Source organism: Cornus florida, unplaced genomic scaffold (genome assembly GCF_030987335.1).
Source record: "Cornus florida cultivar Cherokee Brave unplaced genomic scaffold, ASM3098733v1 CherokeeBrave_3.0.0_Hap2_Chr02, whole genome shotgun sequence".
In the NCBI taxonomy this organism is placed as follows: Eukaryota; Viridiplantae; Streptophyta; class Magnoliopsida; order Cornales; family Cornaceae; genus Cornus; species Cornus florida.
The window spans coordinates 11141597-11166650 of record NW_026775572.1 but is presented as its reverse complement, the minus strand read 5'-3'; the positions used below and the strand labels follow the sequence as shown (position 1 = coordinate 11166650).

The 25054-nt window shown below is 37.6% G+C and overlaps 2 protein-coding genes across 2 annotated transcripts; one reads left to right on the top strand and one right to left on the bottom strand.

Annotated features, from left to right (window-relative positions):
* Positions 1-5564: 5564 nt before the first annotated feature.
* LOC132293575 (L-type lectin-domain containing receptor kinase IV.1-like) lies at positions 5565-8094 on the top strand. The gene has a single exon (XM_059791111.1). It carries the CDS (start codon positions 5746-5748, stop codon positions 7777-7779), a length of 2034 nt encoding a protein of 677 aa, XP_059647094.1. The 5' UTR covers positions 5565-5745; the 3' UTR covers positions 7780-8094.
* Positions 8095-18077: 9983 nt separating this feature from the next.
* Positions 18078-18617, bottom strand: LOC132295637 (uncharacterized). The gene has a single exon (XM_059793943.1). It carries the CDS (start codon positions 18615-18617, stop codon positions 18078-18080), a length of 540 nt encoding a protein of 179 aa, XP_059649926.1.
* Positions 18618-25054: the final 6437 nt, after the last annotated feature.

The window sequence follows — 25054 nt, the reverse complement described above, 5'->3', positions numbered from 1 at the left end:
TGATGGTACGTGGACGAAGAAGAGGAAGGTGTATGTTGGGGTATTTTGGTCACAAAAATAGTCAATAGAAGGTCAAAGGGTAGCATAGTCATTGAACACCTCAAAAGTACTATGATCCCACCAAAAATTGACGTTTGGGGTGTAAGTGAAATGTTAAACCACTAATTCAAATATAAGTGAAATCTAAAGCCAAAATTCTCATCTAACTGAAAAATGACCTAACCTCAGGAGGTCTGAGTGAAATTTACCCATTTATGTATCATAGAATGACACTGTATATCAACTCCTGTATTCATCTCCTTACAATCATTAAGTGTATATATATATATATATGTATGTATGTATGTATGTATATACATTCAAACATTTATATCAATATATCTGAGTTGAAACCTTTACCCACTTCTTTATTTTTATTTTTTTAAAATTAAAAAATATTAGAAATTAAATTAATAAATATCAAAGTGTCTAAATTTAACATTTCAAAACAAACGTAGACACTAACCCACTTCAAATCATAATTATTTTACTTTAATAAATAAACCTAACTAACTAATGTATCGCGTGGCAAGAAATGCCAATTGCTGTCCTACTTATTAGGAGTATTATTATTTCTAAAATATCTAGCCCAATACGCTAAGTAGATGGGCTTGAGCGAGACGATCCATATAGGCTCATAGTTAAATTGGGCCTGTATTACCTACTATTTTTGGGAAAGTGAACAAGTAATAGTTCCCACTGCCAAGTCAACTTTACTGAGCCCATCGTAGCTACACCATCATCTCAATTGACCGTGACAGCATCTCCGGAATTGATCAGTGATAACAACCTTGGACCGACCTTTCTTTTTTTCCTGGAAAGTCAAGCAACAATCTTGGACTTGGTTAGCGGGTGAAATGATACACTATTAAATGGACTAATGGTATAATGAAATCAGATCATGGACAACATGTGTCATCGATTGTGATAGTGAGTTTGTTATTTATTTTGGATATTTATTAACAGTGAAAAAAAAAAAAATTGCATATAGTTTCAAATATAAATTAAAAGGCGCGTAATTGCTTTAAAATATATATTGAAACATTTATTAAGTGCAATTGGAATATTAAAATGGTAGTACTATCTCTAAAATTTAAATAAAGCAGATTTAATAATTCATATGTCTATTGAGTGACACTCTATATGAACTCCAATATTTATCTCCTTTCAATCATTCATATATATATATATATATATATATATATATATATATATATATATATGAGGATGCAGCAAGTGGCATAGGCCAGATATAGTTCGCTGGAACGGGATCGGGTCGAACAATTGAAGTATGGCCCATGCCAAAGCACCTCGGAATGGGCCGAACCTGGAGGATCCACCGAGGAAGATCAAGCCCATTGGAAGATCAGGCCCAGAAGGAAGAAAACTTTTGAATATAGGCCCAATGTAATCAGTTAACAATAATAATTGTAATGGTCTATAAATAGACCATTACAGGTGGATAAGAAGGGAGGAATTTTTTGGAAGAATTCTAGAGAGAGAGAGAGAAAGAAGAAACGAATTCTTGCATCTTCAATTGGCGCCGTCTGTGGGAAACGGAGAAGAAGATCAATTCGAGCCCGATCAGTACCATATTAGTTCAATCAAGTTTGTGAGTGCACAGTGTGATTTCTGGAAGTTGAATCCAGATCAGTGAGATTGTAGTTTGTTCAGAGAGAATTCTTGCTTATTGTGGATTCTGAGGCATTTGCTTCGGAATGGCGCAATTGTGATTTGCTCAATTGCAGTCAGATCTGGTGAGTTCAAAGCTAGAAAAGTTCAGATCTAGCAAACAGTGATCACGATTCGGTGAAGTTAAGCCCAGATCTAACGGAGTTTGCATCGGTGACGCTTAGATCTGTTTCGAAGTTCGTAATTCATGCCTTTGCTTCGATCCGGAATCACAATAGGGGGTAATTCAACCTCTTGATGGTGCTGGGCTGTCTCCTCATTATTGTTGGTATCACCATCCTCACAAGGTGGAGAGTCGAGGTGAATGACAGAATCGTTCTGTTGAGTCCTACCCTCAATAGCGTTGGAAGAATCATTCTGCTGAGGGTTATCTTCAGTAGTAATAACAGATAGAGTCAAGGTGGACAGAGGAAGAATGTCCAAAGTCAGAGCAGCAGAAGGAGTATGAGTGATCCGAGAAGAGGCAATCTCTTGGCATTCATCAAATATGCCCTCAGCAGCGGTGGAGTCTGGATCGGCATAAACACCAGGAGGGTCAATATCCAGTTCTTTGTCAACATTATCAGGGATAGAACCGGTCTGACCCTCATCCGGAACACTATTGGCATAACCTTTTCGGAACCCCTGAGCATATCTGAGGGCTCCAACTCTAGAAAACCGAGCATGCAGAGCTAGCATACTACTGTTTACCCTACTGATGGTATCGAGTAAAGCGTTGCGCTAGCCCAAGGCCCTCTTCTCAAAGGCCATCTGAGCGGATTGCTCATCACTTAAAAGGCGTAGCAGTTCTTCCTTTTCAGCCTTAAGGGATTCCCGCTCGGTATGCCAGGTACTCTTTTCGAGCTGCAATGCATTCCTCTCTTCCAGAAGAGAGTCAGTCTCCTTCCTCAGCGAATCCCCCTCCTTTTCAATCTTACCAAGCTGAACCATCAACCCGGTCTTCTGAGCAGCCAAATCATCGTTCTCCTTGTTTACTGCATTAAGGCTGTTAGAAAGCGCATGGACCTTGGCATTCACAAGCTCAACTTGTTTCTGCATAGCCATCATCCCGTACAGGGTCTGTAGAGATATACAGGACAACTGGTTAAGCCGAGCAGATGGTTAGAAGAAAATAAGTGTAAAGACTGTATAAAGACTTATTAACTAAGGGGCAGAAGTTACCTCCATGGTGGATAAGGGAAATCGGCTGAACACTTCCCTCTGGGACAGACCTTTGGCTACCTCAATGTCCTTGGGAGTCCACATGCTCCTGTAGTAAGCCATTACGGTCTGACCATCTTTGAACATGGTCTCGGTCGGTTTAACAGACGATCCGTCTGTTCGAATGAAGTGAGGGTTCCATGGAGTCGTTCCTGAAGCGGAGGCATGCCCAAAAGGGGTAGGGGACCTAGTCTGAGGAGGTCTCGCTAGGGATATCACATTCGGCCCAGAGGGCCTAACCCTTTGAGACAAAGGAACATCATCGACACCGAGGGCACTATCAGGTTAGTGCCTTTTTCCTCTTGCCTTTTCCCGTGCGGAAACAGTAGTAGAACCAGGAGGATTGCTGACAAAAGGGGTAACGTTCGGACTGGCGGTCGCTGTGTTAGCGACCGGGTCAGCAGCCGTCACGGATGGATCGGTGGAAGGAGTGGTATCAAAAAGGGTTACAGAGGAAGATGCTGAAGCTGGTAAAGAATTTGATGCAGGGGTGATAACAGGCCTGGGGGCAGTTTTCTTCCTGCCGAAGGAAGGGATATGGAGTTGGCTCATTGTCTTGCCGAGGACTGAGATATCGAGGAAATTGTCTGAGGTGAGGAGGTCCGAGCAGGAGGGAACGTTGGTCAGAACGTACTGCTTCAGGTAGTTATCCCTATCCCTGCACACACCGTAGCTCAAATCATCACAAGGAATGCCTAAGGAATGGCACAAGAAAGTACAAAAACGAGGAATGCAAATCTCGCAAGGACAGTCACTCTTATGGTTTTTATATTTCTTGTAAAAAAAGACAGAGCACTCTCCAAAAGTGCTCAGGATAGGGAAATCCTCCTCAGCTGGAGAGAACCAGGCTCCCCTAACCCCAATTATATTTTTCCTCCAACCCTTCTCGGATTTGATTTTATCCGTGCAGATGGACCTCTTCTCAATGGGAAAAAAGTGGTAAAACGGTTCATCAGTTCTGATCTTGCTAACCTTGTAACAGAGGAGAAGATCTATGAGGTCCAGATCCAGACCTCTGTCACGAATCAGGAGTAACATAACAGACAAAATCCTAAGGAAATTTGGGTTTACTTGCAAAGGGGAAATATTTAGCTTGTTGAAAACATAGCAAAAGAAGGGATGCAAAGGAAACCTAAGGAGATTAAGATGGAGGAGTGAAAACAGGACCTCGCCGGGAAGAAGGCTAGCACCGGTTCTAATATTCACCTCTCGGGGGCAATTTCTAATTTCTACATCGTCAGGGAGGTGAAGTTTCATGCGAAGAACGTCTAGATCTACTGTCATGGTGAGAATGAATGAAGATTTCGAGGAGAAGAAAGAAGTCTTCCAAAAGAAAAATGCAAATGAAACTAACCTCAGAGAGTGAGAACGGCAAAAAGTACTGCAAGGCCATTGGAAGGAGGATCTTTTGCAAGAGATCGCCGGAAAGGATTCGAACAACTGAAAGTGAGATGGAGACGGTAAAGAGGATTGATGGAACATCTATGAAGCTTATAAAGACAAGGTGAGCTCAAGGGCCGAGGAGTCAGGAAAGCGATGAGTTTTTTGAATCTCGAAATGCCGACCCCTAAATCTAACCGTCCATTCTCCCACGTGATCTTCTCGAGCCGTCAGGTTATCATTAGCAGCCTCTAATAATTACCCCATAATCAATAAGGGGTAATTATGGGGGCAGTTGAGGATGTAGCAAGTGGCATGGGCCGGATATAGTTTGCTGGAACGGGATCGGGTCGAACAATTGAAGTATGGCCCATGCCAAAGTACCCCGGAATGGGCCGAACCTGGAGGATCTACCGAGGAAGATCAAGCCCATTGGAAGATCAGGCCCAGAAGGAAGAAAACTTTTGAATATAGGCCCAATGTAATCAGTTAACAATAATAATTGTAATGGTCTATATGGTCTATAAATAGACCATTACAGGTGGATAAGAAGGGAAGAGTTTTTTGGAAAAATTCTAGAGAGAGAGAGAAAGAAGAAACGAATTCTTGCATTTTCAATATATAGAATTTCTTGTCATTGATTCGTCAAGCTTATTTATTAAGGTAAAACAATTATGACTTGAAATAGGTAAAGGTTTCCAATTTCTATCTAGAAGAATTCTAGAGAGAGAGAAAAAAAAGAAAAAAGAAACGAATTCTTGCATCTTCAATATATAGAATTTCTTGTCATTGATTCGCCAGGCTTATTTATTAAGGTAAAACAATTATGACTTGAAATGGGTAAAGGTTTCCAACTTCTAATTGCTTATTACTATTATTATTTCTAAAATATCTAGGCCAATACGCTGAATAGATGGGCTTGTGCCAGACGATCAATATAGGCCCATAGTTAAATTATGCGTATATTACCTACGAAGGCTACGATTTTTGGGGGAAGTGAACAAGTAATAATAGTGCCCACTACCAAGTCGACTTTGTTTAGGGTTTCAACTTAGCCTAGCTACACCATCGCTTTCTTTCTAAATCAAGCAACAACCTTGGGACTTGGTTAGCGCGTGATATGATACACTATTGATTGGACTAATGATTTAATGAAATCAGATCATGGACAACTTGTGCCGTTGATTGCGATAGTGAGTTTGTTATTTATTTTGGATATTTATTAACAGTGAAAAAGATGAACAAGTCACTAACTTGTTGGAAGTGCACTGTTAGTTAGAAAATAAATTATTTTATCCAATTTAATATGGCAACCCAACCATGAAACAAATTCTTGGCTAACAGGTGTAGTATACATGGTTGAGCCAACATCTTATCTTATTATAATCTCATACACATTTCTGGGAAATCAAGAACTGTTTCCAGACTCTAGCCATGTTCTCCAAGCTTCTAATATTACTACTGCTCTGTAGTAGTAGTACTCTTCTTGGCTTAGCAGCCACTGAAGAAGATCTTGGTTTCACCTACAATGGTTTCCAATCCGCCAATCTGAGCCTTGACGGCGTGGCCCAGTTCACCCCCAATGGCCTCTTGATGCTCACCAATCACACCGAACAACAAACGGGTCATGCCTTCTACCCTTACCCAATTAATTTCAAGAATTCCCCAAACACCACTACTTTCTCCTTCTCCACCACTTTCGTCTTTGCCATCATCGCCCAGTATCCACTAGGGGCCGGTCACGGAATTGTTTTCGTGATCGCACCAACAAGAGGCCTCCCCGGTGGTCTTGCAAGCACATACCTTGGTGTTTTCAATAAGACCAACGATGGCAATTCCTCTAATCACATTGTCGCTGTAGAGCTCGATGCAATTGAGAGCAAGGAGTTTTATGATATTAATAACAACCATGTTGGGATTGACATTAATGGGTTGATTTCCAAAGTAGCCGAGCCAGCAGGCTATTATGATCCTAATAATGGTCGGTTCCAGAACTTGACCCTTATTAGTGGCCATCCGATGCAACTCTGGGTGGACTATGATGGTGTGGACAAGGTCATGAAAGTCACACTAGCTCCTGTTCATGTCCAGAAACCAAATACTCCACTTTTGTCCTTTCAAAAAGATCTTTCGTCTGTAATCAATGAAACCATGTACGTTGGCTTCTCATCTTCCACTGCTGCTATCCTAACCAACCATTATATATTAGGATGGAGCTTCAAGATGAATGGCCAGGCTCAAGGGCTCGACCTCTCTCGACTTCCTAAGCTTCCTCGAATTGGACCAAAGCAAACATCTCGAGTTTTGACAATTGGGTTGCCTGTGATTTGTGTTGTCTTAGTGTTAGCAGTGGTCTCAGGCACAGTTTACTATGTTAGAAGGAAGAGGAAGTATGCAGAAGTACTAGAAGATTGGGAGCTTGCCTATGGACCTCATAGATTCAAGTACAAAGATCTATATATTGCAACCAATGGGTTCCGAGACAAAGATTTGTTGGGAAGTGGAGGATTTGGAAGGGTCTATAAAGGTGTATTACCTACTTCTAAAATTGAAATAGCAGTGAAGAGGGTCTCTCATGAATCTAGACAGGGTATGAAGGAATTTGTAGCAGAAATTGTTAGTATTGGGAGGCTACGCCACCGCAACATAGTTCAACTCCTGGGCTATTGCAGGCGCAAAGGAGAGTTACTTTTGGTGTATGATTACATGCCCAATGGAAGTTTAGACAAATGCTTGTATGACCAACCGGAGTTCACCTTGAATTGGAGCCAGAGATTTCGAGTCATCAAAGGTGTAGCATCAGGGCTTTTCTATCTGCACGAAGAATGGGAACAAGTTGTGGTTCACAGAGATATCAAGGCTAGCAATGTCCTGTTGGATGGAGAATTTAATGGGAGATTGGGAGATTTTGGCCTAGCAAGATTGTATCGGCATGGAACAGTTCCTCAAACGACCCGTGTGGTTGGAACATTTGGGTACCTTGCCCCGGAGCACAGTAGGACAGGCAAGGCCACAACGAGTACTGATGTGTATGCTTTCGGGGCATTTTTGCTGGAGGTTGCTTGTGGAAGACGGCCAATAGAGCCACGAGCACCAGCTGAGGATATAATATTGATTGATTGGGTGTTTGGTTGTTGGAGTGGAGGTGACATTCTTAGGGCAGTTGATATAAACTTGGGTACCAACTATGTGAAAGAGGAAGTGGAGTTAGTATTGAAGCTTGGGTTGCTGTGCTCTCATTCAGAGCCGGTGGCTAGGCCAACAATGCGGCAAGTTGTTCAACATTTGGAGGGTGATATTCCTCTGCCAGAGTTGTCATCGCTTGGCATAAATGCCACTGGACTAACATTTGGGCACCATGAAGGCTTTGATGAGTTTGCAATATCATATTCATCTTCTATGGGGAAGCCATTTTCACAAACCACCTCTTCTTCTGTTGCAGAATCACTTCTCTCTGGAGGCCGATAATATTAGACCATATATTTCAGTTGTTAATCTTATGGACAATTGAAGTATTTGGTGAACCATATAGGGTGTTTTTCTTTCTTTCTTTTTTTTTTTTTTTTTTTCTTTTTTTTCTTCTTTTTTTTTCCCCTGCTTATGCTATTGGTGTGACGTAGAATAATGTAAATCACAAATCTTCTGGTTCCAATCCAAGTCTCGAATGCACAGGTAAAAGTTACATAACTCCATTTTGTTTCAGGAAGACGTTATTGCACACGCAGATCATTGATATTTCTCTTTCCCTCCCTCCCTCTATCTCTAAAAAAATCCTCCATCTAAATTAGAACTGTTTACAATTTATATGCTGTATTTTGGGTAGATTCACATTTTACACATCACATATATCAAGCGAATGTTAAAAGAGCACAGGAAGGAACATCAATGATGACTATCTACACTAATGACATGAGGTGAGAGTCTATTTTTACAAACCAGGGGTAGAATATTTCACCGAAAACTGTTCTATAAAATATATATATACGAGAGAGAGAGAGAGAGAGAGAGAGAGAGAGCGCTAACGATGGACGGTACTAATATGCAGTAGTCAAAGAGAGCAGTCATAATGGACTACCAGTTGGTATCTTCATTATCATCTTTTGACTCTAGGAAACTTACAGTCTTTAAACATTTTTAATCTATTAATCACTCAATAAACGAAAAAAATCTTGATTTACTAATGGTTATGCAGTTGGGCTATTAATTAAGGGGCTCCATTTATTTGTTTGTAAAATATTTTTTGATATTTAATTATCATAAAATAATTAAGAAAAAAAAATATTAGAATATAATAAAAATAATTTATTCATTAAATTTTAATAAATTATTTTATACACCTTGAATAGACTCGACTTTGACAAATGCTAAAAAATTAATAATAATAATAATAACAATAAAAAGTATTTTATCAAAAAAATAATAATAAAAAATCTGAAAAAAATAAACGGAACCTAGTAAGTCCAACTTTAGACGTTTTCTTAATATCAAAGTCCATCCAATGCCCTGTCAACCAATCTGAGCATCATGAAAAAGAAAGGAGAACCCACATGGCTCCATCCTGCCGTATCTTCCACGAGGCGGGCGACTTTGACTTTTATGTGGGATATGAACTTGCAATAATAATTGGTCACAAATTACAAGTCCAATTTGTGGGCGAACAATTCATTTTATTAGACAGGTCATGCAGAGCAACAAAAACAATTCAGACATGTACGACAAATTTGTTAATTAGAAACTTCTTCTCATACTTTTCAATGTACGATAAAAAACGCGAGGAAGATGAAGAAGAAGACAATTTTTTTTATTACAAAACAAATTTCCAATTATGCTATCCCACACTTATTATTCCTCTCTCTCCTCGTCATCAAAGTGGCTTCGACAATGGTTTCATTTTTTTAATGAAAAAATTCAAAATAGTCAAGTGGTTGAGTTTGCAATAGATGGCCTTCTCAAGGTCATCATGAAACTTCATGGAGCTTAGGATATAATTATTTTGATTCAAGTTGGGGGGATGCAAACGACACGCAACAGGTGCAACTAGGACCGGTCCTAAGATTAAAAAAATCTTAAAAAGCCCTAGGCGAATTTTAAATATAAGGCTCTCCACACATAAGTTTCACATACGCAAAAAAAAAAATAAAAAAAAAAAAAATAATAAATAAATAATATATTTATAACAAATTCATTGAGTTTACATAATTTTTTATTTCTCTATATATTATAACTTTCCTAAAACAATTATAGTATTTTCTTTAATTATTAAACTTCAATATATAGAGAAATTTGACACTTGACCTAAAAGATTTCTATTCTTTTCTTTTTAGGGCTCCCAATTTTTTTTTTCTTTATACATTATAACTTACCTAAATATTTTATTTTCTTATATCATTAAACCTTAACAAATACAAAATTTAATAGTGTGCGCAAAATATTTCTATCCTAATATTATCTTTTTCTTTTTTCTTTTTTTTTTTTTCATCCTTATTACATCAGTATATATACACACACATTAAAATTAAATATTGTATTAAGCCGCCCTTTATATATATATATATATATATATATATAAATTGGATCTAAATAATTGTAAGTTTTTGATCAAAATGAAGCAAAATGGCTGTATAAAATGGTTAAAAAATCAGTACCCAAGAATGGCAAGGAGGCAGATTCTCCAAAGGATTCTAAAACAGACTACATAGAGAGTGGAACAGAAGAGCGAAGACGATGATAATGTTATGTTTTCAATTTTCTGGATTTTGAACATTTGATTTTTGAGAAATAAAAACTTTTAATTGTTACAATTGTAGTCTTGCAGAGCAGAGAGAGAGAGAGAGGAGGTAACCGGGTAAGCTGAGAGTTGAGAGTCTGTTGAGATTCTTGAGAATGAGAGTTACGATAATGGAGATTGGCGGTTCAAATGATTTGCTGGCATTTGCCTTTTTTTTTGTCTTTTTTTTTAAGACCCCTTAAATGATTTGTTGGGTTACAATTTTTTTTTTGGCCTATCATTCATGGGCCTATAAATTTTGAGGCTCTTTAAAAAATTTGTTGTATTTGGTTACAATTTTTTAAGTTTTGAGGCCCTTTAAGAAATTTTTTTTTTTGATGGCCCATCATACATGGGCCTCAAAATTGAGGCCCCTTAAAATCTGAGACCCTAGGCGACCGCCTTGGTAGCCTTGAGCCAGGGCCGGCCCTGGGTGCAACACGATCATTTTTTTTTTTTAAACACGTACACGGAATAAATATGCCAAAAATAAAAAATTAATATAATTATTATATATATAAAACAATATATTTTATTTATATAATCACTAATTAATTTAGAACTTAAAATTAGATGGTTGTTATTTTTGTTTTTTTAAATTTAATATTACTTTTGTAATTAATCCATAAAATATTTTTAATTGCATTGAATCCCACTTTTAAAAATAATTACAAAATCACCCACCATATGTTCCCTATCAGTGTTCAAGAAAAAATTAAAAATTTTAGGACACTTCTACACGTGTCAAAGTATCCGATACCCTTAAGTGAAGTGTCGGTTCTATTAAGAATTCAAGAACTCATCAACTGATAATGCTCTTTCTATCTCCACTATGTTTATATTTGTTCTTGAAATTCATAATCTCACTGAACTTAGAATAGCTTTCATAGTTACATTCTCAAAATTCAGAATCTCACTGAAATTAGAATGGTTTTCATGGTTACACACTCAAATGGCATCCCTCAAGCTATAGATTCCAAGGGCGGAGCCCGTTCCCGTCGACTATATTATATATGGTTATTTTTTAAATTTCTTTACATATATATAAAAATTTGTATATAATGCCCAGTAAAACTATTTTAATTTTTAAAATTTTCTTTAATTTTTCCTTACTTCCCTCTTTAAATCCCTTTAATTTTCTTTAAAAAGTAAGGTTTTTCTATTTCAATCACACAATTCTTTTTGTCATTCTTCTTTCAGATTTCTTATTGCCAAGTTGGCATAATAATTTAATGGGGACGCAAATCATCTGCTTTGCGATTCCCATGCTGTTTCCTACAGTGAGCGGTAAGTGGCCTTGGTTTGGCCACATTTTACTCCACTTAATAAACACTAAGACTGTATTTGACATTTGCACCACTATTTATAAGTAACATTTCACCACCATTTATAAGTAACATCACAGAAGTCTAAAAGTAATATCACATAGTCTAAAAAGTAACATCACCACGATTTATAAGTATCTTCACCCTCAAAATGTGGTGATGTTACTTTTTAGACTATGTGATATTACTTTTAGACTTCTGTAATGTTACTTATAAATGGTGGTGAAATATAAAAATAGTCTAAAAAGTGACATCACCACCATTTATAAATTTCAGAATCTGGGAATTGTATATTGTCATTAATTCTTTCTGTTAAAACAAGTAGTATTCCTTTATTAAATTATTGTAGTTAAAGCCTCTAAAAAAAATTGTATTTTTTGAAAATGCAAGCACTACAAGTAATTTCATAATTTGTTGAATATATGCTTAATTTGATTAATTTATTTGTGGAAATTCTAAAAATTATTCTAACCCTGGTTGATTTCTTAATTTTATTTTAATTTTCTTAGTTGAGAGTGTTAAAATTGCACAATTAGATCAATTTTTTCAATTGGGTGTCTAAAATTTAGGCCAAAACTCGAATTTGCTGAATTGGGTGTTACATATTTAGATGTATATATATTTTTACATTTCACCACCATTTATAAGTAACATCACAGAAGTCTAAAAGTAATATCACATAGTCTAAAAAGTAATATCACCACGTTTTGAGGGTGAAGATACTTATAAATGGTGGTGATGTTACTTTTTAGACTATGTGATATTACTTTAAGACTTCTGTGATGTTACTTATAAATGGTGGTGAAATGTTACATATAAATAGTGGTGTAATTGCCAAACACAGTCTTAGTGTCTATTAAGTGGAGTAAAACGTGGCTAAACTAAGGCCACTTACCGCTAATTGTAGGAAACAGCATGGGAATCACATAGCAAATGATTTAAGCCCAATTTAATGGTAACAGATCATGGACTCACATGCTCAGTCACAGTGACAAAGTCACCCGTCCGTGGCAGTCTAGTCCAATGTATATGGTTGAAAACAAATTTTGTTATTATGTGAGACCAATTTTATTATACCATTCTCACTTAGATATAGATGCATTCTCATTTAGTTAGAGTTTAGTATACCCAACTCAACAAATATCTTCTCCTATAAGAACATTTATTTCCCGTGTAGACTGGTCCACTCCCAGTGGACAAATGACTAACTAGTGAAACAATGAATCAAATGTTACATTGTCAAAAGGAGATGGCCAATCCCAAGAAGATGTTTTTTTATTTTATTTTATTTTATTTTATTTTTATGACCTGGGAACCCTCACCGCTACCTCCCTTCGAGTTGAAGCTACAAGGTAAATCCTCGGCTGTTGACGCCGATTTTACATTGTAAGTAACTGTAACGACCCTAAACTAAATACCAAAAATAATAAAAAAAATTTTAAAAAATTTCGGTATGATCTTCGCTAAAAATGGTTCGACAACAACCTATTAAAAAAAAGAAAAGAAAAAACGGCCTTTCAAGACCTGCCCCAACACATAATACAAAAGAAATATAATGCATTCCCCAATGCCACAATATCAATAACCTTCCCAAATTAACCCATCATCGTCATCCCCTTCAACTTAAGCATTTATATGGTCTTAGTTTATAACAAAAATAATCAAGTATCTTAGTTATGTTACAGGGCCATGATTTGCAAAAATAAATACTCTTTTACATAGTTTGAGACAATACAAAAAAAAAAAGGGCGAAGATACAAAAGATAACAAAATACAACTCCTAATCTTCTTCAAGCTTGCGGGGGATTGTCATCCGCCACTTATTTTTCAAGCCCTGAAAAATGTTAAATAATAGGGATGAGCAAAATTGCTCAATAGGTAGTGCCTAAGGCACACCTCTTGAGACCCCGTGAATCCACATAATGAATAGGAATAAGGAAATTAGGATCATACCATGCCGGGGGCAAAAGTATAACTACGATACCACATCATTAATCCAATACCACAAATAAATATGCCATGCACTGAGATACCGTGCCATGCAATGTCACTCCCTATTTTCCCAAAACCATTTCCATTATCATTTCCAAATCATTAGTGAACCCGTCCCATGGCAACTCCATGGAGGCACGAGAGGAGGATTGGCCACTATCCCTGACCCATGGCAACTCCATGGCGTCATTTGGGGCCCAGGTAACTCAACCACACTAGGGCGGTCTCCCTAGTCCCGTTTAGGCCTTACTATCGCAGCGGTCCCTAGGCAACTCCTAGGCGGCCGGGTTTTTCACAAAATTCTTTTCAAAATTCTTTCCCAAAATTCATTTTCTTTCTTTCAAATCAATTTTTCCCATTCTATCTCAATGAATGCATATATGTCTTATGCATTTCAATGACGTACCAAGAAATTTTTTTTTATTTCTTACAAGTCAAATATTTACAATATACATGCCTCATAGGAATATTCTAAGAATTTATATCATGCTTCAAAATCATAAAATTCAACATATAGGTATGAAATTTAATATCAATTTAACATGGTCCTTTATCACATAACAACTAACATATATATATACACATCTCATATACAACATATAACAAATATGAAAATAACACAAATTAGAACACAAATTATGAAAAATAATTCACCAAAATCTAAGAGATTGTGGATTAAACACCCCTACCTCAATTTAAGTCAAAACCCCTAATTTCTACCTCAAACCCTCAAAATGGGTCAAGATTTTTCGGACACCCTAGGTTGCTCAAAACTGAAATTGCTGGTACACACGTGTAAAGCTCGCCATGCTCTCCGTTTTGCCGCAAACGGCACTTAATATGACCAAGAGGTTGCAGATTAATCAAAGCTTTAAGGTTGCAAAAGAAAAAAGAAAAACAGTACACACAGAGAGAGAAGATGCGGCAAAGAGAAGAGAATTTTTTTTTTTTTTTTTTTGATGATCTGTTAACCCTTAAGCCAAAACATAACTTATAATAGGGTGGGTCCCATAAAACTTATTTATAATATTATTATGTATATATGCAAACGAATTGAAACATTACATTCTCCCCAACTTAAAAAGATTTCGTCCCCAAAATCAAGCCATACCTGAGGAAGAAAACAACGCTGGGTACTTGGAGCGAACCTCCTGTTCGAGCTCCCAAGTAGCCTCCTCGACTCCGTGGTGTCTCTAAAGAACTTTCACCATTGGTATCGTCTTATTCCTCAACACCTTCTGCTGTATGTCAAGGATCTGAACTGATCATTCTTCATAGGAAACATCCTCATTAATGTCCATATCAACCTAACTCAAAATGTGAGATGGATCCGGCTCGTACTTCCATAGCATCGATATATGAAAGACATTGTGAACCCTGTCCAACTGTGATGGCAAAGCAAGTCTGTAGGCAACCTCTCCTACACAGTCCAAAATCTCAAAAGGTCCTATGAATCGTGGCGATAACTTGCCACTCTTCCTGAACCTCAATAACCCCTTCCATGGAGAAACCCGAAGCAAAACGTGATCTCCCACCTTAAAGGATATCGGTCGTCTCCGCTTATCCGCATAACTCTTCTGTCGGTTCTGAGCTGTATGTAACCTCTGTCTGATCAGCTTAATCTTCTCAGTAGTCTCGAGTACTATGTCGGGTTCTAAGGCGGCGGTCTCACCCACCTCAGTCCAACAAACAGGAGACTTACAAGGTCTACCATATAATGCCTCAAATGGAGCCATCTGGATACGCGCTTGATAACTGTTGTTGTAGGCAAACTCAATAAGCGGTAGATGATCTTCCCAACTACCACCCAAGTCAAGCACACATGTCCGAAGCATATCCTCCAAGATCTGGATAGTACGCTCCGACTGGTCGTCTGTCTGTGGATGGAATGCCGTACTAAGATGCAACGCTGAACCAAACGCTACTTGAAGTCCTTCCCAGAACTTCGAAGTGAACTTGGCATCCTTATCTGAGATAATGGTTACTGGAACTCCATGTAACCTTACAATTTCCTTCACATAAAGTACATTAAGCGTCTCTGCATCATCTGCTGCCTTAATAGGCAAAAAGTGAGCCGTTTTGGTCAATCTATCAACAATGACCCATACGGCTTCATTGCCCCTCCGTGACCTTAGAAGACCTATCACAAAATCCATAGCAATATGTTCCCATTTCCACTGTACTACAGGTAATGGTTGCAACAAACCAACCGGTCTCTAATGCTCGGCCTTCACCTGTTGACAGGTAAGGCACTTAGCCACAAACTGAGCAACATCTTTCTTCATCCTGTTCCACCAATACTGACGTCTCAAATTGTGATACATCTTGGTACCACCTGGATGAGCTACAAAGCGGGAAGTGTGAAACTCCCGTAAGACGTCCTCACGACAAACTGTGGGAACTACTAACAAACCCTTGGACCGTAGACCCCCATCTGCATGCAAGGCCCAATCTTTCACTGTCTCACCACTGGAGATCAAAGTGTGAATGACATCTAAATCCGGGTCTTGTCTCTGTGACTCAATTACTCGTACAACAAGAGTAGGCTGAGCCACAAGACTAAACAAGAATGCCGGCTCACTGTCAACATCGTCATCAAAACAATACAATCCCATCTCTGCTAAATCCTTAAGCATCTTCCACTTCCGAATAGCCAAAAAGGCCAGAGTCCCACAAGATTTCAGCTTAAGGCATCTGCTACCACATTTGCCTTACCCGGATGATACTGCAAGTCAAAATTGTAGTCCTCCAAGAACTCAACCCATCTTCTCTGTCTGTTGTTCAAGTTCTTTTGGGAGAAAAGGTACTTGAGACTTTTATGATTCGAGTACACCTCGAATCTCTCACCATACAAGTAATGTCTCCAACACTTCAAAGCAAATACAACTGCCGCTAACTCTAAATCATGAGTAGGGTAATTAAGCTTGTGAGTCTTTAACTGTCAAGACTCATAAGCCACTACTCTACCATTCTGCATCAACACATATCCCAAACCATCACGTGAAGCGTCACAATAAATTACATAACCCAAGCCACACTCAGGTATCACCAACACTAGAGCTGTAGTCAATCTTGTTTTCAACTCCTAAAAAGATGACTCACATGCTTCATTCCACACAAACTTAATCCCCTTCCGGGTCAAATGGGTCATAAGAGCCGCTAAACAGGAGAAAGCCTTCACAAATCTCCGATAGTAACCCTCTAGGCCAAGGAAACTCCGAATCTCAAAAACATTCTTGGGTTGCTCCTAAGTCAAAACTGCTTCAACCTTTGATGGATCTACTGACACTCCACCTTCTGAAACAACATCCCCCAAAAATTTCACCTCCTGTAGCCAAAACTCACATTTCTTATATTTGGCATACAATCGATGCTCCCACAAAATCTGTAATTGGATTTCGTGCTCCTCCCGAGATTGTGAATACACAAAAATGTCATTCACGAAAACTACCACAAACTAGCCCAAGTAATCATGAAAGACACGGTTCATCAAGTCCATGAATGCCGTTGACGCATTAGTCAAGCCAAAAGGCATAACAAGGAACTCATAGTGTCTATACCGTGTATGGAATGCTGTCTTTGGGATATCCTCATCCCTAACCCGTAACTGATAGTAGCCAGACCTTAAGTCAATTTTCGAAAAACAACTGGCTTCTCTCAACTGATCAAACAAATCATCTATCCTTGGCAAATGATACTTATTCTTGATGGTGGCATGATTCAACTTCCGGTAATCAATGCACAACCTTAAAGAACCATCTTTCTTTTTCTCAAACAAGACCGGTGCTCCCCACGGTGACACACTCGATCGGATGAAACCTTTCACGCTCAAATCATCAAGCTGCCTCTTTAATTCTTCCAATTCAACTAGTGTCATACGATACGGTGCCATAGAAATTGACGCGGTACCTGGCATCAAATCAATAGTAAACTCCACTTCTCGGTGTAGAGGTAACTCTGTCAAATCCTCCGGAAACACATCCAGAAAATCACGAACAACTGCAGGATAATCTTCTTCCAGAACATCATCTTCTTCGGCTAGAAGACTAGCCAAGAAGTAATCACCACGACTCCGTCCACGAACCCCATAAAACGATGAAATGTGGGAATCACTCCGATCTCCCACGAAAAGAAACAGTCTCCCTCGGGAGTGCAAACTGTGACTCTACCTCTAAAACAGTCGATCGTGGAACGAAAGGAAACTAACCAATCCATCTTGAGAATGGCATCAAAGCTAGTCATCTCCAGAAGGATAAGGTCAAATACAAAGGTCCACTCAGCTATCACAATGGAACAATCCCGCACAACTCGACTCAAAGACACTGAAACCCCAACTGGCGTATTAACACACAACGCCTGATCCATGAAACTGACATCTACCCCGATGCAAATGCAAATGATGATGATATGAAGGAATGAGATGCACCAGAGTCAAACAAAACACAAGCCCAAGAATCAAACACTGGAAATATACCTCGAAGAACTGACGATCCAGGAGATGCATCAGTCGGTGCAAGTGCAAAGACACGTCCCTGTAGTGCCTGTGCCTGAGAATTGCCAACCTGAACACCTGACTGCTGCACTGACATAGTAGGAGTATCCCTCATAACTGGCCGTAAACCCTAAGAGGACATGGCAGGCTGTGATGGTGGTGGTCTAAAACCTGATTGAACCATAGCCAACTATAATGGCCTCTGTTGTGACCCTCTACCACTACCGGTGCCTGCTCCCTGATTAGGACAATTCTTAACCTTATGGCCCTGTTGGCCACAACCAAAACAAGCCTCAGAATTAACTAATGTCTGTGGACACTCTGACTTGTAGTGACCCGGCTGATTACAACGATAACAAATGACACCACTCTTGGCAGACCCTGCTGGCATAGGAGTGGTAGGAGCGGATCGTGCTGACTGCTGCCCCTGAAACTGAGATGAACCACCCCTGTTCCTTTTCCCTGAAGGTTCCTCTGAAAATGACCCTGCATTCCTCTTTTGCTTCCACTGTTCCCTTCTTGCATCTTTATCTTTGGCCTCCGCTTCTAGCATTAGTGCCCTTTCCACTGCCTCAGAATAAACCTTAATGCCCTGTGCTATTAACAACGGCCTCATCTTATAGTCAAGTCTGGAGATAAACTTCCGAACCTTATCAACTTCATTACTCACCATCTCTGGAGCAAAGCGAGAGAGTGAGGTGAACCTGTTCTCGTATTCCACCACCGACATATTGCCTTGGATAAGGCCAATTGGTGCGACCGAGCGTGTGCACAAAATAATGCACAACACTTTAGGTTTAGAAATAATGTCAAGTGGGCACCATATTTTAAAATTTATAAAACCACTAAACACTTATACTATGGAGTATGAAGTGAGCAGGGATCGTCCCAAGAGATCTAAACAATTATAGGTTTTCCAGAATTGAATTCTACTTTAATGCTTATGTGATTGCCAAAAGGGTTTTGTTTGTGATTAAAACTAATTTTAAACTAAATGATTGCAATAAAGAAATAGAGTTTAAGAGATTGGAAAGAGACTTAGGGTGTAGGATTCACCACTAAGCACATTCCCTAACTCACTCACTTTCAACTAATTGGGGAAATAATACTATGTAATCTATATGTGGCTAACAAGAGTAATGAAAAGTGTAAACCATCAATTTCAAGCATGAATCAACTACCTAATGACAATTAAACTAAGTGTAGTGCAATTCACCCATTCAAAGCATGATTTATCAATCCAAGTTACAAATTTAACACACATTAATCTAGAAGATAATGCAATTGTGACAAAAAGTATGGAATTCAAACATAAGTATGGATGGTCTACTTACCTAATAATTGAATTGCAATTAAATTAATTAAACTTAAATTAAACTAATTAAACATGAATTTAAAACTAATTAAACAACAAATTAACCTAAACATGTAGTACCATCCATCAAATGTAAGCATTTTTCATCAATTTGAAACACAATTACAACTAAGCAATACCATGCATAGCCATCACAAGAATCAATTAACAAAGAATTCATGTGTAAAATTTGTTTATCAATCAACCACACATAAGACAATATGAGGTTAATACAGATAATCAATTGGAAGAATTTAATTCATAATATTCAAGACTATACACTAATTACATAAATTAATCCCCAAAAAGTATGAAAAGAGAGAGAGAATAGGTTACATGCTTAGGGTTTATCCAACCCTAAGTAGAAGAATCAGCCACTCATGGTTGATGGAGTCGAAGAGAGGACAATCCCCATCATCTGCTTCATCTTCTCTGAACTTTTCTTCCAAACCCTAGCCTGTTCTTGCTTTTTCCCTTTATTCGCGTGTTTTTCCAGAGAGAAAATACGATACTACGATACAGAAAAATAAAAAATAAAATAAAACTTTTTTTTTTTTTTTTTTTTTTTTTTCTCTAATAATCTTTACCTAAATAAAAACTAAAACTAACCCTAATCTAATGGCTCACTGGGCCTTAAGTAACAATCTCATTAAAGCCCAACAGTTCCCAAAATGAGCCCAAAAATTAAATAAAAACTGTAATGTTGCTAAGTCCTGGGGGATCGATCCCCCACCCTGGGGATCGATCCCCCCAGAGTTGACAAATTCCTTTAAGCCCTATTCAGCTCCATTTTTGCCCCGGCTATTTGGTTTGCTTCTCCATCTTTGGGAACATCATCAAAGGCCCGAAATTGACCGCTTTGTGCCATTGTCTGAAAATCTTCGCTTAACTCCAAAATGGCTTAATTGGACTGTTCTTAGCTCATTTTAACTTTATTGCCCTGAAATACACATAAACATAAATTAGGACTAAAATATAAAATTAAGATAGATGCAAAGACTGAAATACCTTAGCTTAGGTGCTGAAATGTGCAACATTTAAGCACTTATCACGCCCCCAAACTTAGATATTGCTAGTCCCTAGCAATAAACTACAGCATGGAAATGAAACAAACATATATACGATTATGAACTAATAAAGCAAATAAAGATAACACCACTTTCGTAGGGATCACGGTTGCATTTAGCATATGCAACAAGCCTTTTAAACCCCTAGGTTACCCCTAGTGGACGAGTGAAGTCTCGTGAGGGTTTACAGAAATGGTACCCACAAATATCAACAGCTCTTTCTTACTTGAGAAGTAACGACACATATTAAACAAGTGTTGAAAGTAGACTACCTCAAGTATGCAAATTTCTGCCATTTCTAAGCTATTCTCAATATTTCAACATCATGTAAGCAAAAACGGTCATCCACGCATCAATCAATTAATCATGCAAATTGAATCAATTATATCATCCTTTTAAGTGAACCGGCATCAAAATGTGTTGTTATCCTAGCAAATCAAAGTAATGGCATAGCCTTACCCTCAAACTAGCATGCAGATATAGTACCAACCATCAAGACATTGAATGAACCTTGTTATTTAATCAAACATTCTTTTTTTTTTTTTTTTATTGATTTCATTTTTTATTTTTATGTATGACCATGTGCAATGTCCAAGTTCCTTAAGCTCTCTAATCACCCCATGTAACAAGCGTTGAGCCAACGACTCCCAAACCAGATGGTCTTAGGGCGTTAAGTGTAAAGACACTCCTAAGGGCGTAATGACTCGGAATGGCTAGGCTACGAACTCAAACTAATCATACATCTTACATTCTTCCCTTGTCTTCCTTTTTAATCAGTTGACATGTTGAAAGAATGCAGTTTTTTTTTTTTTTTTTTTTTTAATTTATTTCTTTTCTTTCCTTTGCAAGGTCATTTTATCAAGAATGAAAGCTTTCAAAGCATACTAGCTCAATTGGAACAAACCAAAACAATAATCAACTAAGCATGTACCCCACAAATTGAATGCTAGTGTGCGCAAGTGCAAATGTAGAATTCTAGAATCAACTCTCAAAGCATTTTCAACCAACAAGATGATGTGTACCACAAAAGCAAACATGATGTCAAAAATTAAAATTTACCCCTAAATGGCATCCTAGAGCATACAAGAAGTATTAGACTCTAACAACTTGTTTTTTAAAGGCACTATGCTTCAAAAGTTCAAAATCATTGCCAAATATATCTCAAATCTCAATCATGCATTTAAAACTCAACTTAAAGTAGAATGTAACAAGGCTACTTTACCCCCAAACTTAAACTGCACATTGTCCTCAATGTGCAATGAGAACAATGAAAGAAATGGAAAGAGTATACCGTGATGGCAAAAGTTAATGACGTCCGGTAATGATCCATGACGAAAGAGGTCTTCCCCAAACTTGGATGCAAAAACCTACTAGAAAAGCCACACTAGCAACTCACATCAAATATCAAATGGAATAAGTAAAGCATACATTCCAAAACAATATAGAATAAGATGTAAAGAGATATGATATCAAGCCCTTTGTAAAAGATGAAAACATGTATAACTAAGCAGAAGGGCATAACGGGGACACATATTTTTGAAATTTTGGTGATATGTTTTTTTTTTTTTTTTTTTTTTTTTAATTTCAAGAATGGGATTGATTTCCCAGTTTTTTTTTTTTTTTTTTTTTTTTTTAACACAAAGAAAAATATTCTAAACTAAAAAGAAAAAATATATATTAAACTAAAAAGAAATAAATATATACTAAAATAAATCAATTCAAGTTTTTTTTTTTTTACAAAGGAAAAAAACATGTATATACAACCAACAAAATAAAATAAGAAAAATGGGCTAAGTTTAACGTCATGTTACTGAAATTTTATTTTATTTTTATCAAAAATAAATAAAGAAATAAATAACTAAAAACACTACTACAAATTCTACTTAGCCTTTTTTTTTTTTTTTTTTTAAAACATCAATGCTACTCTTTTTTTTATCTATTTTTTTTTTTTTTTAATAAATCAATTCAAAATATATATATATATATATATATATATATATATATATATATACTTTTTAATTATTAAAATTTTTATGTTATGTTTTTATTTATTTATTTATTATTATTATTATTATTATTTTTTTATTATTTTATTATTTTAATTTTTTTCTTTTCTTTTTCTTTTTCTTTTTTTTATTTTTTTTTATTTTTTTAAATTTTTATGTATCAATTGGAACGGCGAAGCCAAAAGCTCGCCGGAGAAGATGAACAGCCGCGACCGCTGTTGGAAGAACCAACCGCCGGAAATCGTGGCCGGAGAAGAACCAGCCTTGTTCGCCGGCGAAACCAAGCCGAGATCGCCAGAGAGAAACGAACCCGCGACGCCGGAAAAATGAACCCAGTTGCGACCCAGCAGCGATCGGAGAAGAACCCAACCGCTATGCCGTTGGACGAACCAGCAGCAATCGCCGGAGAGACGACGCTGATGCAGCCGTAAACCAGCCGCGATCGCTGGGAGAAAAGGGACGCCGATGAAGCCGAGATCGCTGGAATATGATGCCGATGCAGCCGCGACCTCGCTGGAGAATAACGAGCCGCGAACCCACCAGCTGGAATTACCGGCTAACGAACCCAGAAAACGGCAAACGGCGTCGGAAAGACGAACCCAGATGCAACGCAGGAAAGCAACGAACAACCGCGTCATCGGATGACGAGACAGATCACCGGAAAGATGAACCCAGCTGCGAATCCGCTGCTGGGTCTCGCCGGCATATGAAATAGCCGTGACCCAGATCTGACGGCGGAAAAATAAAGGCCGAAACAGCCTTGATCGCTGGAGAACACCAGCCTAAATCGCTGGAAAAACTCAGCCTCGACGCCAGAGAAGAACTATGAACAGCCAAGAGAAGAGAAGAGCGAACCGTGAGGGTTGGACAATGAAATTGGGTTTAGAGATTTTTGGGGGAAGAAGCAGAATTTCAAGCAACAGAGAGAAATGTATTCGTGGCTTCAAGGGCTAAGGTGCGATCGATCTGCTTTGATGGGGGATCGACAATTTTAGGCAAAAAAATGTCCCCTTCACTGTTTAATAAGAAGGGAGAAACATAAGTAAAATGGGATCGATCCATTTAGACGGGGGATCAATCCACTTGGCCTATTTTTTTGTTGCTCTCTGCCAAGAAAATGGGATCGATCTCCTACCCATTTTGGGGATCGATCTTTCTTTTTTCCTTTTTTTTCAATTTTTCATTTTTTTTAAATAATAATAATAATAATAATAAAAATAAACAAAAAAATAAAAAATAAAAAAATAAAAAAAATAAAAAAATAAAACAAAACAAAACTAAAAAGAATATATACACTAAAATGAAAAATAGATAAAAAATAAAATAAAAATAATAATAAATAAAATTGAAATAAAATCACTTATCAACCTATACTAATTAATATTTTTTAATTTTTTTTTTTTTTTATGTTTTTGAATAAATCAAAATTAACATGAAATATATACAAAAATAATAAAAATAATAATAATAAAATAGAAATAAAATCAAACACCAACCTACATTACTCATTTACAATTTTTTTTTTAATTTTTTTTTTAAAATTTAAAAATGCATAAATGTACAAAAGGAAAAATAGAAATAAAATAATAATAAAATGAAAATTAAAATGCAACGAAGGAGAAACTCGATACAACTAGTGTTTAACGTCGCTAGAAAGACGTGAGATGTTCTCAATCTTCAAAATAAATGGGATCTACCAAGAGGGCAGATTCCACATTTCTTTGAAAATTTTGTCCATCAATGTATGGTTTAAGCCTTTGACCATTAACTTTGAAGGTCCCTTCATCTTTTAGATTTTTAAGTTCAACAGCCCCATGAGGTGAGACGGAGATAATTTGATAAGGGCCTTCCCATTTGGTTCGAAGCTTTCCAGGGAAAAATTTGAGCCTAGAGTTGAATAACCAAGCCTTTTGACCGGCTTCAAAGGACTTTTTCACAATATGTTTATCATGAAATGCTTTTGTCCTTGCCTTGTAAATTTTTGAACTATCATAGGCATCATTTCTCAATTCCTCTAGCTCATTGAGTTGGAGTAAACGGTCCTTTCCAGCCTTATCAAGATCAAAGTTGAGCCTTCTTATTGCCCAAAGTGCTTTGTGTTCTACCTCAACCGGAAGATGACAAGGCTTCCCATAAACAAGTCTATATGGAGACATGCCTATTGGAGTCTTGTAAGCTGTCCGGTAAGCCCACAAAGCATCGTTCAATTTTCTTGACCAATCTTTTCGGGTCGGATTGACAGTTTTCTCAAGAATATGCTTGATTTCCCTATTTGACACCTCGACTTGCCCACTTGTTTGGGGATGGTAGGGAGTGGCCACTTTATGTGTGACGGAGTATTTCAAGAAAAGTTGCTTCAAGAATTGATTACAGAAATGTTTTCCTCCATCACTTATCATAGCCCTTGGCATACCAAAACGAGCAAAGATATTTGATTTAACGAATGCAATTACCACGGAGTGGTCATTCGTTTTGGTAGCACAAGCCTCAACCCACTTTGAAACATAATCAACGGCAACGAGTATATATTGAAAGCCATAAGACATTGGGAATGGTCCCATAAAGTCTATGCCCCATACATCGAAGATTTCAACTACAAAGATTGAAGTTAAGGGCATCATGTCTCTCTTTGACATTGATCCCAACTTTTGACACCGAACACACACCTTACAAAAGTTATAGGCATCTCGGTGGATAGTGGGCCAGAAGAGCCCACTTTGAAGAACCTTCAACGCGGTCT